Consider the following 17,505-nt stretch of genomic DNA (forward strand, 5'->3'; position numbering starts at 1 on the left):
TTCGTCATACAATAATTTTATTCGGTTGGTTAATGTGACCTTAAAAATAATGGTATTCAGCAGTTAACCTATACAAACCATACAACTTATATAACGAGTTGTAAGCATTTTACACTGGTATATCGCCCGTAATGAAAATATTACGATTTTGTACTTACAGTTATATTATACTTATAATTGACAACTTTTAAACAAATTTGCTACATTTTGGACAATTTCTTTTAATGGTAACTGAGCACTTCTGAGAATTATAGTCACCGTTTTAGTAAAATATATCGTTGATACGATACTTAGTTTAAAGACGCATTCACGTAAATATGTGACGAGAAATGAGCCAAATACACCACAAACTCAAATATTATATTAATTAATTACATAATCAAAATACATATTGGTAACATATTATATTTCCATAGTAAGCGTGCAAAATTAAGTTTTCAAAGTGTGTATCCTATAAAAATTGTAAGTTTTATTACCTACTATAAAAATACAAGATTTCTCGTACATCTAATCTTTTGGAATATATGATGTAAGTTGTATGCAAAATTGCATGTTTTATCAGTCTTAGTCAAGGCACCGATAAATTCAAATTATGTTTAAAATGTATAAAAATAGCTACCCGTACGTTTTTACACGATACGGACTCATTGATTGGCACGGATTTTATTGTCGTTTTATAAATATTTCATAGCGATAGCTACATATTAGATAATATAATGTTATGCTTAAAAATAATGTACAAAATTGTACTTGACATCACGCGATCCATTTTATATGTTAGCTTAAAAGAGCTGTTACATCATACTGTCTCTTTCGCGCTTATATATTTGTGACAGAGAAATAATATACATGCCAGCTCCTTCGACCAACTCACACACACCACAACTATAAGTTTAATAGTGATGTACATTATAATACCATATTGCATTGCACACAACAAAATAACTTATCACTCTGCACATTAATATACCATTTCTATTCTAGAAATCGTAAAATAGCTGCCACGTCCGGGCTGTGTGGGCCGCGAGCTGTGGCGGAGCTGGCGCCCGACCCGGCCAGTGCGGCCACAAGCTGAGGCTCGAGGGTAGCTGCGGTGGCGGGTGACAACCACTCGAAGCTAAACAAGAATGACGAGAATGCCATCGACAGGCACCTAAGTGCCATCATGGAGATAATTAGTCATCTGGCACTCATAGCCGAGGAGGGTCTGGGACGTCTGCAGCGTCGACGATTTCACCGTGGCGATCCGATGCGCCAGGTGCCAGCTATACGGGCACCCAACAAAGAAATGCCGACAAGAGAGCCCCACGTGCACTAAATGTGGCGTATTGGGGCACGAAGATACCGCCTGCCCCCAGGAGAAGGGCGATAGGATTTGCGCCACGTGCAAGGTTTTCGGCAGGAGAGACTGAAATAGCCACGAGACAGGCGCCAGAGAGTGCCCAGCTCGGGTGAGCTACGAGCGCCGGATGGCGGAACTGGCGTCCCAACATGGATAGTACGGCCATATTGTAGATAGGCCAGGTGAACTTGGCAAGGGGGGAGCTTGCCACCTTGGAGCTACCCCAGGAGTCGCAGGAATTGGACATTATCCCACGACTCAGCTGGAGTACACCGGTCCTGCAGAGCGGCGGCCCGGATGCTGGAGCGTATATTTACATTCGTCGGGAGGACATCGCGTGAGTCTTCCTGGCCCACCTGTTGAACGCGCACTGGACAGTGTTCAGGTTGGTCGGTCTAATCTAACCATCACCAAAAAGGAAGGAGAGGAATGGACATTCCAAACTGCGAACGGCAAGTCTAACATCGACTTCACCCAAGAGGTAGGGGCTCCAGAGTGCTAAACTCAATGTATGTAACTCTGCAGTGCAGTCGCGTTGGGACGCATCGAATGACGGGAGACAGACAGCGGTTTTTCCCGGATGTGGCGGCTGGTCTCAAGGCAACTTGGGTGGAGCTGGATTATGAAATTGTAACCGGCCACGGTTGTTTCAGGGGGAGACTTCACCGCGTGAAGCTGTCTGAAAAGGACCACTGCTTCTAGCCGTTGGCAAATGTCCTGGCAACCTGGTTGGTTGGTACCCATATCGGGTAACCCAGGTCGGAGAGCCTATTGGCTCAGTGATTATGAGAGAAGGGGTCTAAGCCCTCTACTCTCACAGCCGTGGTAGGGGTCGCGGGGGAGGAGGAGTGTTGGTATTACGGTGCGCCGCTCTCCCCATCCTCCGCGACCAGGCGCGGCCATGGCGCAAACATAGTGGTCGGTGGGGCCGCAGAGGAGGAGGACTGCCGGTATTACGGTGCGCCGCTGTCCCTATCCTCTGCGGCCGAATAAGACGGAGAAACGCTGCCTCCGGTCTGCTTCCGGACTGGATGGCGTGCGGCTCACTGGTCGATGCCGCGAGGCAACGCCGGGGGGCGTCGTGGTAGAATGTTCACGATCCCATGGCGCCCCCACTAACGGCCGGAGCGGAAACGCCGCAGGGGGGTTTAGTGGGTAGTCCGGGCACTCGGCCCGGGAGTCCCACACTCAGTGCGTAAATCCCCTCTGCGTAAACAAAAAAAGGGCCTTTTTCAATCCACTGCTTCTGCGAGGAAGTAATTACTGAGGATATGCATCATGCATTGTGGGAGTGCCTCCTGTACGGGGATGAGCATAGGGAACTTTTAGACAATGTCGTACCGCTCGAAGTGGGCCCGATGTACGAGGGCTGCTATTTATGTATCCGGAACTGGCCAATAATTCTAGAATATTTAAAAACTAATTACAACATTTGAAAATAGAACTCTTCGGCTAGAGAATAAATATTTTTCATGTCCCTGTCATTTGTTTTTTTCAATTGGCGCCAATTTTGAAAATAGCTTGTCTTCATTGCCATGGATTTAACTCGTGAACATTTTCGCGCGATGATTTATTATGATTTTCGGCGTGGATTAACTCAAAAACAGTGCATCGAACAACTGATTTTAACTTTTGGAGATGAAGCACCATCGAAAACCACTGTGTATTATTGGTTTAAGGAATTTCAACGTGGACGGTCTATGCTCACGGATGAAATTAAGGAGGGTCGTCCTAAATCGGTAGTGGTACAACAAAATATTGATGCTGTGCGACAATTAGTAATGCAAGATCGTCATGTTACATACCGCGAGATAGAGGCGTCTCTGGGCATTAGTATGACGAGTATACACGCGATATTACACGAACATTTAATTGTTAAAAAAATTTGTTCGCGTTGGATTCCGCACAACTTGAGCGTAGATCAAAAACAGGCTCGTGTCGACTGGTGTAAGAAAATGATAAAAAAATACAACCGTGGCACGTCAAAAGCTGTTTATAATATCTACACAGGTGACGAAACCTGGATCTATGCTTATGACCCTGAAACTAAACAGCAGTCAACGGTGTGGGTCTTTCAAGATGAACCGAATCCAACAAAAGTTGTTCGTGCGAGAAGCACTTTAAAGCAAATGGTCGCTTGTTTTTTTGGTATCAACGGACATGTAGCTACAGTGCCACTAGAGAATAGTAGGACGGTTAATTCTGAATGGTACACCACCATTTGTTTGCCAGAAGTCTTTGAAAAAATACGAAAGAACAACCCACAACGCAGAATCATACTTCATCACGACAATGCTAGCTGCCACAAGTCGGCTGAAACAAATAGTTTTTTGGAGGGTCAAAAGATTGAATTGACGGGTCATCCGCCGTACAGCCCCGACCTGGCACCCAATGATTTTTATTTATTTCCAAACATTAAAAATAAATTACGTGGTCAACGTTTTTCGAGCCGCGAAAGGCCGTTGATGCGTTCAAAACACACGTTTTGGACATACCTCAATCAGAATGGAAAAAGTGCTTTGAAAATTGGTTTCATCGTATGCAGAAGTGCATAGATCATCGCGGAGAATACTTCGAGAAACAATAAAACCATATGTAATAATATATGTTTGTTTAATTTTGTTATTCCGGATACATAAATAGCAGCCCTCGTATTACGGCGAACTTCCTGCGCTTTAGGAAGTTCGCGCATAATTTTCCGATTGGGAAGAGGGTGGAGACATGACTCAACCATACATATTGTCATAAACTTTTTTTTAGAAAAATGACTTCTTTTTTCAATCTACGTTTTTCGCGTGCCCCAACCAATATAACATCGATCTAAATACAAGCAAATGAAAAAATCTAGATACGATGTAAATATCGATTGACTTTTCAATCACAATAAAGTAACAGTGACATTTCGAAATAAAATGACAGTGACACTTCACTCCAAGTATTCCGTGTAGCCCTGTGCCCCGGTGAATATGACGTCGATCCAGATGCGCGCCGCCTCGCCCGACGGCGCCATGAGGTAGTAGCGCCGCTGTCTCGTCTTCACGATGAAGGTGGTTTGCGGACTCGGCGATCGGGAAGTGTTGCCGTGGTCTAGGTACACTTCTTCGATCACCTGGAGATTAAAAGTAGTTTCGTAAATACTCATATTTATTTGTTTAACGTAATTTGTAAATTATCCCAGCAGTGGGACACATCAATATGCTAATTTTTAAAAGTTGAAAAAAGCGATCCGACTCAGCTTCGCTTTCTCAGGAATTACACTATATGTTGGTGAAAACCGTATTAAAACCCGTCCAGTAGTATTCGTTCAGACAGGTGTACAGGCAGATGCGACGCGACTTATTTTTCGAATATATAAGGATGTAATATTTTGAATTTGTATTTATATAGCTAACTTGAAATATTAACTTTACTTTCTTATAATATTATATATTTTTTTTAATATGATGAAGTCTTTCCAAATTTTCTGTATACAGTTATTACTGTCACTGACACTAACCTGGAAGTAGGCTCCGCCGCGCGGCTTCTTCTCACTCTTGTCCCAGTAGTAAATGAACGTCTTCGTTTCTCTGTCGAAAACGAACCACCTGCACACGACATGGATTCCAATTATTACGAAAATCACAAGACAGGAACGTAACGTAACATTTGTTACTTTCTTATTTCGGGGGTGTATGTTGATGCCCGAGACGGAATCGAGGGCGGGACAGATGAGTTCTGAATCGTACTTTCTTTCCAGTGATACTGTATGGAAGTGCTTTATACGACGTCACCTGCTAACGAGGTTTTATTCTAAGTGTTTATATAATAAAACTCAATAAATACAATAGTACATTATTGTACAAAACTGAATACGACAAAAGTTAGAATATTCAACCACACTTATATAAAATATTTGCCATTGACAGTGAGAGACAAAACATAAAGTATGTTTTAACTTTTTTATAAATAACAGGGTTAATCTATGTAGATTTCCATTAACTGTTACTGAGGATATCCGAGGATGGATATGATGATGTAAATCAATGTATGATGAATATGCATACATTTTTGCAGACAAATTCAACGAAATTATTTTGATGTTACCGTACTGTACTTATGAGGATATCCCCAGTATAGTTGATGCCGGCCTTATTAACAAATTAAAATAAGTTAATATTTCGTCTAGCAATTTTATGAAATAAAAATAAAAATGTATTACTTTTCTTTTCTCGGTTGAAGGGTATACTGATAGCACGGGCCCAAGCCGAGTGGTTACCAGGGAGGGAAATCAATATCGTTAGTATGAATCACTTTTTCTCTTCCGCTTGAGCTAGAGTTTATCACCCCGATGGGTGTGCATTATCGTGGCGAGTATTGTGCCAGCTCCACACTGTCGCCGAACTCAAGAGACATGCCGACGCGAATTAATTGCGTAGTTAGTATGAGTGCTTTTATTTACCGCAGTGCAAAACCAGCAATGTAATGCCATGCAAAGTTTGGCAAACTTTGGCGGATTTCGGCTACAGTGTAGCCGGCATTAGGTAAAATTATTACGTGGGCAAAAAACAAAAACAGTACTGACCGCTTGGACCAAGTGTGGAAGGTGGCGCCCAGCTTGTGCAGGTACCCGCGACACGACGTCGCGCTCACGCTCACGTAGGGGCACACCTCCAGCTGGTGGCCTGCCGTGATTGTTATCATTACTACTCACTACCAATGCGGGGACATATTATGTATACATATTAAATAATATGTAAGGATATATACTTCATTAAATAATTTTTCTGATTGGCCCGGGTCTTGGATGTTTATCTATATATGTATTTGTTATAAAATATAGTATCGTTGAGTTAGTATCCCATAACACAAGTCTCGAACTTACTTTGGGGCTAGCTCAATTTGTGTGGTTTGTCCTCATTTATTTATTATTATTATTTATTTATATGTAAGGATGTAAAGAAGATGCTACAAACAAAGAGGAGTGTTACCAGCAGACTCGACGTGGCGTCGCAGGTCGAAGTCATCTCTATCAACGGGCAAGTACCGCGTGAGCGGCCGCTGGAGCTCGCTGTAGGGCGCGATGCCGCGGCGGCTGCGGCGCGGCGCGTGGCTGAGCGACACTGGAAGACACAACTAGTGTAAACCTAGCTGCGTCCTGGGGCTTTGCTCCCGTGGGAATTTCGGGATAAAAAGTACCCTATGTATTATTCCACACAATCCGTCTAGAGGATTTTGCGTGAAAGAGACGGTGCGAAAGTTTGTGAGCATGTATGTTTATTAAGAATACATGCTCACAAACTTTCGCATTTATAATATTAGTAGGAAAATAAAATCGGCAATCTACTAGCTAGCCTCGCGCACGGAACCCTACGGTTCCGTCCGTACCATTATCTATCGGCAAAAACATCATGTTTGTTGTATAGGAAAGAACAAAATTAGTTTTTTATTTGTATTTGCTGTTATAATGGCAAAAGTGAGGTACGAGGTACAGGCTGGTGACAGACGGACGGACAGCATAGGTGTAGTCTAGTAATAGGGTCCCGTTTCTAGTAAGGCGGCGACATGTCCTAACCCAATAAGAAAAAGTGTGCTTACGAATATTATCGCGGCTAAAGTCAGAGCCGCGGCTGAGCGGCCGGCTGTCGTCGCTGCGCTTGTCATCCTCCGTGGACTCTGCGCGGGGACCCACCTGCAGCTGAGGGCGAACAATCAAGCGTTTTTATAAGTACAAGCTTTTATTGCAATAGATAACGCGTCCGAACAGTCAAGATGGTTATCGAAAGGTCCCAGATTCAAATCCTACTCGCGCCACCATCTGCTTCCGGTGAAGGAAAACATAGTGAGGAAACCTGCTCACTGGTTGATAATATTGTTCACGTGCATATGCGACTACTTGCCACGATTACGTCGGTAGTGGAAGTCATGTCGAAAAGATGATAGCAGTAGATCGTCTATCAAATATCTACCGAATACCATGTTCTCCAATGCACTAAGCAGACAATAATCGCCTAACATTAAATGAGATCGTAAATTAAGTGGATCTCCACTGATAATATTATGTAGTTCATTCGCATCGACACCGTAAAATCCGGATTTAGCGCGATAAATATACCTTAAAAGTTTTCAAGATTCGTGTGTAATTTCACAACCCGTCGTCTGCATGATGTCAACCTTCGGAAAGGTTTATGCGTATCAGCAGCCCTTAGTCCCATAAGACATCCCCAAGAGGATATGGAGTGGTTTAATTCTAGGTGAAACAGCAACGTTGTGATTTTCGCTGCACAGCGTGAGGGCAGCCTTATACAGAAGTTGAGCCTTATACAAAGTTACACGCCACGTTTAGTAAAATACTCCACTCACTAAAACTTTCTTCGGCGCGCAATTGAGACCCCAATGTGAACTCTTGATCAGCGTCAGCCACATGGACATAGTTCGCAGACGTTCTATTGAAATTGTATCGTCACTCTACACTGGATCATTCTCTGTTCGATGCACTTTTGACTGAGAGGTTGTTTGGTTAGCGTTAGCATTGGTTTAACCTGGGATATATTTTATGATGGTTTTGTCAGAATGTAAGACATTTGAAGTCTGTGAGTTTTAGTTTCGTGTGAGACTGTGTCTTTGCATTCCAGGTTTTTATGTGACTTTCTATGTAACGTAATCTCGAGAAAATTGTACACAAATCACTTTTACAAACATTATATCGTAAAATTTCTGAAGACAAAATGCGTTCCGTCACCGATAACGCTATAAAAATCGTTTGAAAACGCGAAAATTACATATTTTTAGGCGATAACTCATGCGCCCTTGATCTTCCCCACGGCAGACGCTCAGTCGGCGATCTATTCGAGAGCCACCCACGCGAATATTTTGCAATAATCGCAAAACATCGGACATAAAATATTTATAATGCAAATCACTTTAGGGTAATTTATTTCGCGATTTCACAATTTAGGGCCTTTTCTCATACGAACCGTTCAACGGTTCGTAAGAATTTTCTTAATTATTTTAGTTTCTATTACTTTGACTATCGAAGGCTTATTCGGTACCTGGAAAATCTGGAAATGCTGAAATGGAGGACAAAACTGGTTATTGTGAAGAACTCCTTCTTCACAATAACCAGTTTTGTCCTATGTCCATATTGGTTATGTATATATTGGTGTTATGACTTTTCAGTCAATAATGTAATAATGATATTATGTAATAATGACTAAAATAGTGATACTAAGTATAATGTTATATATTATACATACCCTACCAGCAGACGGATATAAAGGCTGCCGATGATGATTAAAAAAAATTAAATACTAACTATACTAAAACAAACGCTGCATATCTTCTTGTGGACTATTATAATAACAGTCAGATATTTCACTGCATTTTAAGTCCATATTTAGTTTGTTTGGCCTCTCCTCTTGTCCAAAGTAGACAATAAAACCAGTTTGACAGTGCGACAGAATACATGATTTACGGATACTTGAAGATGTAAATTCTTCCGCTACGCTTCTAGATTCTGTTTAATGTTTACACTGCGGCGTTTAACAGAATTCTCAAACCGCAATGTATGTGTATATATATTTAATATTGATCACCGATCATGTTAGTGTTAATATGGCAGCGATAAATTTTAGACTTTATGATGTGTATTTTTGTAGCTTTGCGGTGGTTTGTACAGGAACAAGACAGATGGGGTATTACGCGTAGATCTTAAACGTGGGATGTATCCTAAACTAGAATATAGGCTACACTGCACGTGATGTTTGATGCATGAATGAGTAGCCTGGAATCTATAGTATGACTACAAAGGGATACAGAAATAAAACTTTCTGCTGTTAATTTCAATCACGTTCAATCCTGATTCGTGTGTAGGTATTGGCAAGATGTGCGTAGGTACCTCTTTATACTACTAATGAGCGTAGGGACTTCCCTTCTTATAAAATCAGAGACTAAGCAAAAGCATCAAGCTAATTGTGTTTATATTCGCGAGTTTTTGTAGGATGACTTGATTGGGTTGTGTTGTTTTATTGCACAAAGATCCTATGGCCCTATCTTTATCACTTCGCTCGAGTAAAACATATTAAATTATACACGTAAACCTTCCTCAGGAATCATCTATCTATCGGTGAAAACCTCATGAAAATCCGTGCAGTAGTTTTCGAGATTATCGCGAACAGACAGAAATACTGCGGTAGAGAACTTTGTTTTATGTGTGAAGGATAAGGAATGATTAGGAAGATACCAACTTTATCATTGAATCACGTTTTTATCTTATCACAATCATATTGTATACGATTTACAAACGCAGACAAAATATAATGTGTTGTATATTTATTGATTTCACACTTTGGGACCTTGCGACAACTGGTTTTGACTGCAGCTATATCTGACGCGTCACTGTTTATGTCGTGTACATGGATACATAATTTGGAGCAACCTCGCTTTTCTTGTGACCGGCAAATTGGTCGTATATCTATCGTCTTATTATAAGACAAGGAGAGTCCGATGATGTATTTATGACAGCAGTTTGTGTCATATGATATGGATTTACAGAGAAATCTTAACGCGTTGCGCAAATACCCGCGAACGCGTGTACTACGCATAAGTGTTTACAATGTTTTTTTTGTTAGAGGGTGTTTTTAAAATATTACGCACTAGATGTTGCTCGCGGCTTCATCCGCGGCAGCTTATGTATATCTAATATTATATGTGTAATATACGTATATTATATTATTTATGGTCATATATGGCTTATCCCAAATTTATCTAAAATATGCTCAGATGTCTAAGCCGTGAAAGCGTGATAAAATACTTTATTTTTGCATATATAATATCAGTATGGATTTTTCTTCCCATCGCGTTATTACCACATATCTGTTAGAAATACGGCCAGTTTTTCACATTTTCTGACAAAAAACAAAATGATGAACTATTAAACAGATTTATCGCACCGCTGGCCATAATTTCAAATTCAGTAAAATACAGATTTGTCCCAAATGCCCAGCCCAGGTGCAACTAAGATTGTACGACACATACAAAGTAAGAGATAATATATTATTCAATTCTAGGGATTACACTTATTAATGTTCACAAAATGTATAGATGTTACTCTTCACGTCGTAATTTAATACTAATAATGTTGTAATAAAATATGAAAACTGTTCATTTGGCAACATTAATGTTTTGACGGATCGCAACAGTTGTGCTGGCGGCAAGGAGAATACAAATGGGTGGGCTTTTTAATAAGTACTTTAATTTTAATTTAGATATTTCTGTAGTATTGTAAATGCGAAAGTGTGATATCAATTCGAGTAGAGAAGTACCATTTTGCTAAATCTTTAAAATGTTAATCCAGAGCTGACGTAGGTAAGGGTAAAGCTTTAATTATTAAAATTTTATTATGAGAAATTTAGATAAATAGTTATTAAAATATGTTAGAAGCGATATATAAAAGTTTTTATACAGTTTAATAAGTTCTTAATACCAGGTATAATAGGCCTGTCTATAGGTACCACACCAAGCAACCTCTCGATGAAAAAATCACTTGTCAAGTACAGTTAATAAACATAATCTTATTTGAAGTTTTCATAAAAAAAATAAATAGGCCGAATAAAATTCGTTAAAAAAAAGAAAAATGAACACGTCAAATTCGAATTACGAACGAGCCGCCCTTGAGATGAGCGTTGCGTTTCCGAACACAAAATATACTGACAAATTTTCTCCACTACAATACACGGGACTAATTCCGAATGGTCTATTTCTGTTCAAGAGAAACGTAGGTGTCCGCATAATGTTAACAACACATCTTTAAATGTTTACTTTGTTTATGAATTTTATATTTCTTTGTTTTAGTTGTTTATGGCCCAAGGACGCAGTAAGTGATTTTTGTACGGCTGCTGCTTTCCTGAGCGAAAATAAAGAACTGGCAATACCGGTCGCACCTAACAATTAGCGTTTTTTTTTAAACCAAAATGATTATTTCATTGCACATTTGTGTCTGTATGTACTCAATAAAATCTTAATGTTAACATACCACTTCAGTAAGACTTCTGAAAAATGTAAAATTTAGATGAAATGTCGCAAATATTATGGAGTAATCTAGAGATAGATTTTTCATGGCCATACTGATCTGACAATGAAGCGAGAATATTATCCTGACCTTTTATAAAACAACGCAACCCATCAAATTCAACTTGATTTGATCTGTCTTGACAAGAAATATGGTTTTAGATTAAAACAATAAAAGCTCGTATGAAAAAATGTCTTTGTTTTTGGGATTTATTCGTGGGCTCACGGCGCATAGGGCATGTGCCGCCATCGCCAGGGGTGTTTATATCCGCGAGTTAATGTTATTTTAACGTACATTGCCTCTGCAATAATCACAGAACAAACATTCATATCAGTTTATGTAGTATTAAACGGATTCCAGAGAAAAGATACGAATGATAAGATACTAAATGGTTTATTGGTATTTTTATGCAAGATTTAGAAATTTAGATATAAGTATCTGCTAGCGGCGCTCCAGGTCTCCGCCCCTGTGTATATTTTGGGATAAAAAATTTTACATACCTTAGAAAGATATATGCTTAGGTATTAGAGGGTATTTTAGGCTTGGTGCCAACTAAACATGTAACAATTAGTGGACTGTAAAATTTCAATAGGATTCAAAATGGTGGCGAAGCCTCAGATCCTCAGATACGGGAATTATGAGAGCCTTACCTTGACGCAAGGACTGAGTGCTGCAGGTGATGGTTCAGCCTTTGGAGTCCTCACGTCCTGGCAATTCACTTAGGTATAGTTCCCAGTCGCGGACTGATATGACCAGATCACGGATCCAGATTTAGGAATCAAGGAACGACACGCAGTTGCTGCTCACGGAACAGACATGCGTGGCCACGTGGTGGGTATCACGGACAACCATACGTGCGCGTGTGTTAAGTGTCACGGACAGACTGGAATCTTCTGTCACAGCATCACATGCGGCGATGGTGGGAATATTCAGTTAAGAAGAGGGTAGGCAGCAGACGAACATACATGCTCGGCTACTCACACACCTTTCCCGATATAAATCTACCTGAGGATCGTCCAGATATGTACATTTCGGATTTTCCTATGACTATATAAACATAATTGCTAATAAGAATATTAATACAACGTACATCAACATTATATGCAATATTTTTTTTATATATATCTTACATTTTACTCTGTTCCCAGCCATAGATTTTACTTCCCTATTTATAACTTTCAATAAAATCAAATCAAATCAAATTATTTATTGCAAATGTAGGTAACACAGTGATTTTATATAGATAGAGTATAGTACCGCTACATTTTACCTTTCGGCATGCAATACTGAAATACAATTTTAATAAAAATTTTAAGAATAATACAACTAAATTAGTAAAGACGGAAATATTATAAATTTCTCTGTGACTAGAACATCCAAAACCATACTGATTCAGTTTACTGTTTACAAATATAGCGCCATCTGAAAAGGAAATATTGAATGTGTTCAAGATGCGTCCAGTCGCAGTAGCTACGGAACACAATTCTTTTGAAGTCACACACTTAATGAATATTAATGATTTTTTAAATTACAAGAATGTGTTCCGGGAATACTGAATGTGAATGTTTTAATAAAGTTTAGATAAAATTAGTCTAGTAGTTTATGTTATAGTATCTATTTATTTAGAACTATATTTACCAAAATAACAATATGGTACAAAACTGATTTATTAGCATTAAGTCAGTTTTGTACTATATTGTTATTTTGGTTTAGCATTCTCAATCCGTTTCAAATCTTAATTCCGTTTCAAATAATGGAATTGTATATATTTTTGTAAACATGTTAAACCCTTAATTTTGATACTCCAATCGATTATAATAAACACTCCTTTTTTCGACGGACAACGAAGCGATCCTAACACTCCAGATACGGAACTCTAAAAGGATGCTTTTAGGATGATTTATTTGAACGCCATCCTAAAAGCATTTTTCCTTCCTATTTTAGCGTGACAGGATGGGGCTTACCGATGCAGTCTCGATAAAGGGGTGCTGCACACAGCGGTCTTCTAAATTGAGACATCCTGTCTTGGTATATTGTTTTATCGTTGAAATATTAATATCATAGTAGTTTCAGGAGTATTCATGAATGAATTATGTGTCACTATAAGTAAACTGCTTCTGAATATTCAACGTAAATCACACGTTATGTTATTTATATTAAACTGGCCGATCCCAGATAAATAATACACTAGCTAAGCTAGGGTAAAATATCCAATAGTTTCACAGGCTTTACATACTTCATTTCATAACGAATACTAAGGTATTTGTTAGTCGCAAAAAATACACTATATCGAAATATTTTGAAATTAATCTTTAGAAATATGAGCTTTTTAGAATTTAATCTTTATCATGGAAAATACTACAGTGTTTGCGCGAAATAAATATATAAACTTCGATATAAAGTGCGTTTATAAAATCATTAAGGACTTTTTATAGAATTAACGTCATTTTAGTGTTAGTACGACATTTATATCAATCGTGTGGCATTACTGACATTCTTGGAAGAAATATCGCTGGAATAATTCATCCAATATTTATCATGGTCATGCAAATCTAAAGCAAACATTTTAAGCGGCTATTAAATGATAGTGGCGATCAAACAGCTGGCAGTTGATGGAGCGTTGATGTCAGTTGGGCAGTTGGCGACAAGTTGATTTTTGAATGGTTTCCCATGTTTTAGTTTAAAAAATCTGACACCATATGTCACATTTAAAAATCCGAATATTATTTATTATTCTACACGATATTTCTAAAGCAGTTACTGCTTTAATTCGAAAAGTAGAAGAATATTTTGGGAAAGGTTTAATATAACAAACGTGGGTTATGATATGACCGACTTTCAACTTTCACACGTTGAAAATTTTATTTCTTGTGGGGAAGTCGTGGATTCGTTTAAGTTTACGAGCCGACCTGGCACCAATAACCTTCAAAGTTCAGACCATCCTCAAATATCTGCTAAAATGTACAAAACGCGTCATCCCAAAACATGCATAAATGCGAAATATTTTCCGGAGAATATTTTCCTGGCGAGAAATGTCCCTTACCTCGAAATTAGATGGAACTGTGATATTTCTGGTACAATAATAGGATACACCGGCACGGCAAGGGACAGGCGCCATGGCCCAGAGTTAGTGTTGCTTTTGTTTCGTCAATAGAGCGTTCTGCCTGTACCTTGATAGCCATTGTTCTATTGTATAGACAAAACAACACACTGCACTAAAAAGACTAACTAAAACTTTTTTACAAAAGTCATTCTTGGCACAAGCTTTTATTTTCATCAAAGAGATCTTGTAGCATTTAACGCGTGACAAAAAATCTACTATATTGTGAACAAATTAGGTGCCGAACCTGGAAATTGTGACGGAAAACGATATGGAAAATTTAAACTCTGTAAGCGGAAGTATGTAAAATTTTACTTGCAAAAGATTACAATTGCATTGCAAAAGAAGAAAACACAGGAACGGGACAGATGAAACTTAATAAAAGCCTGTAAATATTACAGAGTTTCAAAATATCTAGTGTCCCATAATGTAAAATGTCTCGTAATTTCGAAATCCATATCGTCTAAACTAGATTACATTAAACAGTCTAGGGTCCTGGATAAACATTCGCTATTTTAATGCTTTTCACAATTTTCTCAAGACTTGTTTATTGAAAATCAAAATTCCTATGCACTGACCATTTGTTTATCTGATTCTGTTTACTACGAATCATACGCGCGCTCTATAGATAATATCAACTCTGAGCACATTTTCATCGCTGCATTTTAGACATTATATATTTTCGATGTACATTTGAGTGAGATCAACAAATAACAGTTTCAGTATGTCAAATGTCCATATCGTTTACTTTTATATTACAAAATATGTATGACTAGCGACCCGTCCCGTCTTCGCTCGGGAAAACCCATAATAAATGATACAACTAAACCTTCCTCAGGAATCACAATATCTATTGGTGAAAACCGTACAAAAATCCGTTTGGTAGTTTTATTGCGTTCATAACGACAGACAGACGAGACAGAAGGATTTATTTATATAAAAGTAACATACAAGGTTGTTCATCTTCCCTTCTCGTAGCAAATGATAATAAAAATTCTAAATTTTCTTGGTCTGTTTACAAAAAGTGGTCCATAATGTGTAATCACTCGGAGGTCCGATTTGAGGAGGCTTGGTTTCCAGAGAAAGTAAATATTTCAACCTACATTACTTGTTTTTACAGATATACTATATCTGCGGTTCTGGTAAAATCAGTTAAACGCACGTAATGAATGTGTATGTTAAAAAACTTTGTTTAAGTTGTGATTCAGTGTTTCCTTTGTTCTGTATTTACGTTTGCGACGATAGGAACTCAAAGTGAAAATGCGGTGCGGTACGGCTTGCATATAATTTCTATAAAATGAGTATATATGTATCGTATTGCGTATGGGTATCGTTATTTTTTATAGTAAATATTTTTTACCGCATTTGGATGTATCCTCTCGTGGATGTCGTACAAGGCGATTAAGAGATACAAATCCTTTAGAGCTAATAGGCCACAACTTTCCCAAAGGTTGCCGTCAACATTTTAAAGGTTTACTTTTACGTAGCGTCTGGGTTTCGGAGCGTCATATCCGCGGAAGAACACAGGACCACGCGAAAATATGTAACGGAGATATTATACAGAAACAAAACATCCGCTGAGCGCTGGACACCTTCCATTTCGGTTTCAGTTTCATTAAAAACAAAGTTTTTTGTTGTTATTACTCACCTCTTCGATGGAAGACGACGCGAGAGCGGAACTGCAACAAACAAATAGGCACATTGTAGTGGAATACCATTTTGTATATTATGTGCAGTGCATACATCTAGCTAAATATTAACCCTACATTAATTCACATCCTACATCCTACCCTACATTATTCCCTTACCCTATGATTCTGGACATAGTTCATCTCTGTGAATTTCGATTATGATTCATCGCCAACTAAACAACACACTAATCACACGCGAACAAAAATATTTTCGCCCAATAACAAAGTAGAAAAATAACATTCCGGCGTCAATCAAATAAATTGCCAACAATTATTTTAATAACGCGCGTAAAGCGAGCTAAATATAGTTCATTCATGCATCACAAATTCCACAGTTTAACACTGTAGGGTGGGCGTTTTGGACCAAAGAGCGGGAAACGAATGGAGTTTGTGAATTGTTACATAAACAAATTATAATTTTCGTTATATATTATAGTCGTTTATGAATACATATAATAAAACTAGCTAGTACGAAATAAATTTTGAGGGAATACATAGGTGCTAAGTAATATTAACATTTGCGTATTTATTTATGTCTATTATAGTTTGAAACGACAGGAGAGGGAATAATACGGAGAGTTACCTACAGGATATGCACCCGCAGTTTCGTTTTTAGAAGTTTAAAACATTTTATTCCAACTTGCTTGCCTCTGAACTGAGAAGTCCCGGGTTCGGTCCCCGGTCGGGTCATGATGGAAAATGATCTTTTTCTGACTGGCCCGGGTCTTGGATGTTTATCTATATATGTATTTGTTATAAAATATAGTATCGTTGATAGTATCCCATAACACAAGTCTCGAATTTACTTTGGGTCTAGCTCAATCTGTGTGATTTGTCTTAATATATTTATTTATTTATTATTTCTTTGTTTCTATAATAAATATATACATAAAATATATATTTTCTATTATTAATTTCGGATATCTAATTATAAACTTGATCGTCATCAAGTTTGCAAAATGACAATTTAAAAAGACACTTGTTGTAGGCAAATAAGATTTGGGCAATAGTCAGCCCAACACAACAATATATATAAAAGGTATTTCTCCATTTGGTACACAACTCCTTGGAAGCAGCAAATTTTACGATGTCGTAATAAGAGGTCATCTTCTGGTTGAGAGATATCTAGTTTCCACCATTTCGTGAAATTTCCATGTCATAAAACCTGCGACAGATTTGTGACTCATTCGTTCGAAGTCATTAAAAGAAAACCAGGAAAATCAGATAAGAAAAATTTACATCAAAATACCCCGACAATTAATCACGAACAAAATGAGATTTTTACAAAAATGTCATTTTTGACACAAGCTTTTACTGTCGTCATTGA

General features: G+C 38.3%; 1 protein-coding gene across 3 annotated transcripts in view; it reads right to left on the reverse strand.

Annotated features, from left to right (window-relative positions):
- The window catches only part of LOC128681249 (uncharacterized protein), a 61,828-nt gene continuing 44,323 nt past the window's right edge, over nt 1-17,505 (reverse strand). For all 3 annotated transcript variants that reach the window (XM_053765020.2, XM_064436856.1, XM_053765021.2), the window contains 6 exons: nt 16,136-16,166; nt 6,917-7,016; nt 6,310-6,441; nt 5,904-6,003; nt 4,839-4,926; nt 1-4,451 (listed from right to left, as the gene is read on the reverse strand). In XM_053765020.2, coding sequence (XP_053620995.1) covers nt 4,269-4,451; nt 4,839-4,926; nt 5,904-6,003; nt 6,310-6,441; nt 6,917-7,016; nt 16,136-16,166 — 634 coding nt within the window. In that variant the 3' untranslated portion in view covers nt 1-4,268. The remainder of the gene's footprint in view (nt 4,452-4,838; nt 4,927-5,903; nt 6,004-6,309; nt 6,442-6,916; nt 7,017-16,135; nt 16,167-17,505) is intronic.

The sequence above is a fragment of the Plodia interpunctella genome, chromosome 26, assembly GCF_027563975.2.
Source record: "Plodia interpunctella isolate USDA-ARS_2022_Savannah chromosome 26, ilPloInte3.2, whole genome shotgun sequence".
Taxonomy (NCBI): domain Eukaryota; kingdom Metazoa; phylum Arthropoda; class Insecta; order Lepidoptera; family Pyralidae; genus Plodia; species Plodia interpunctella.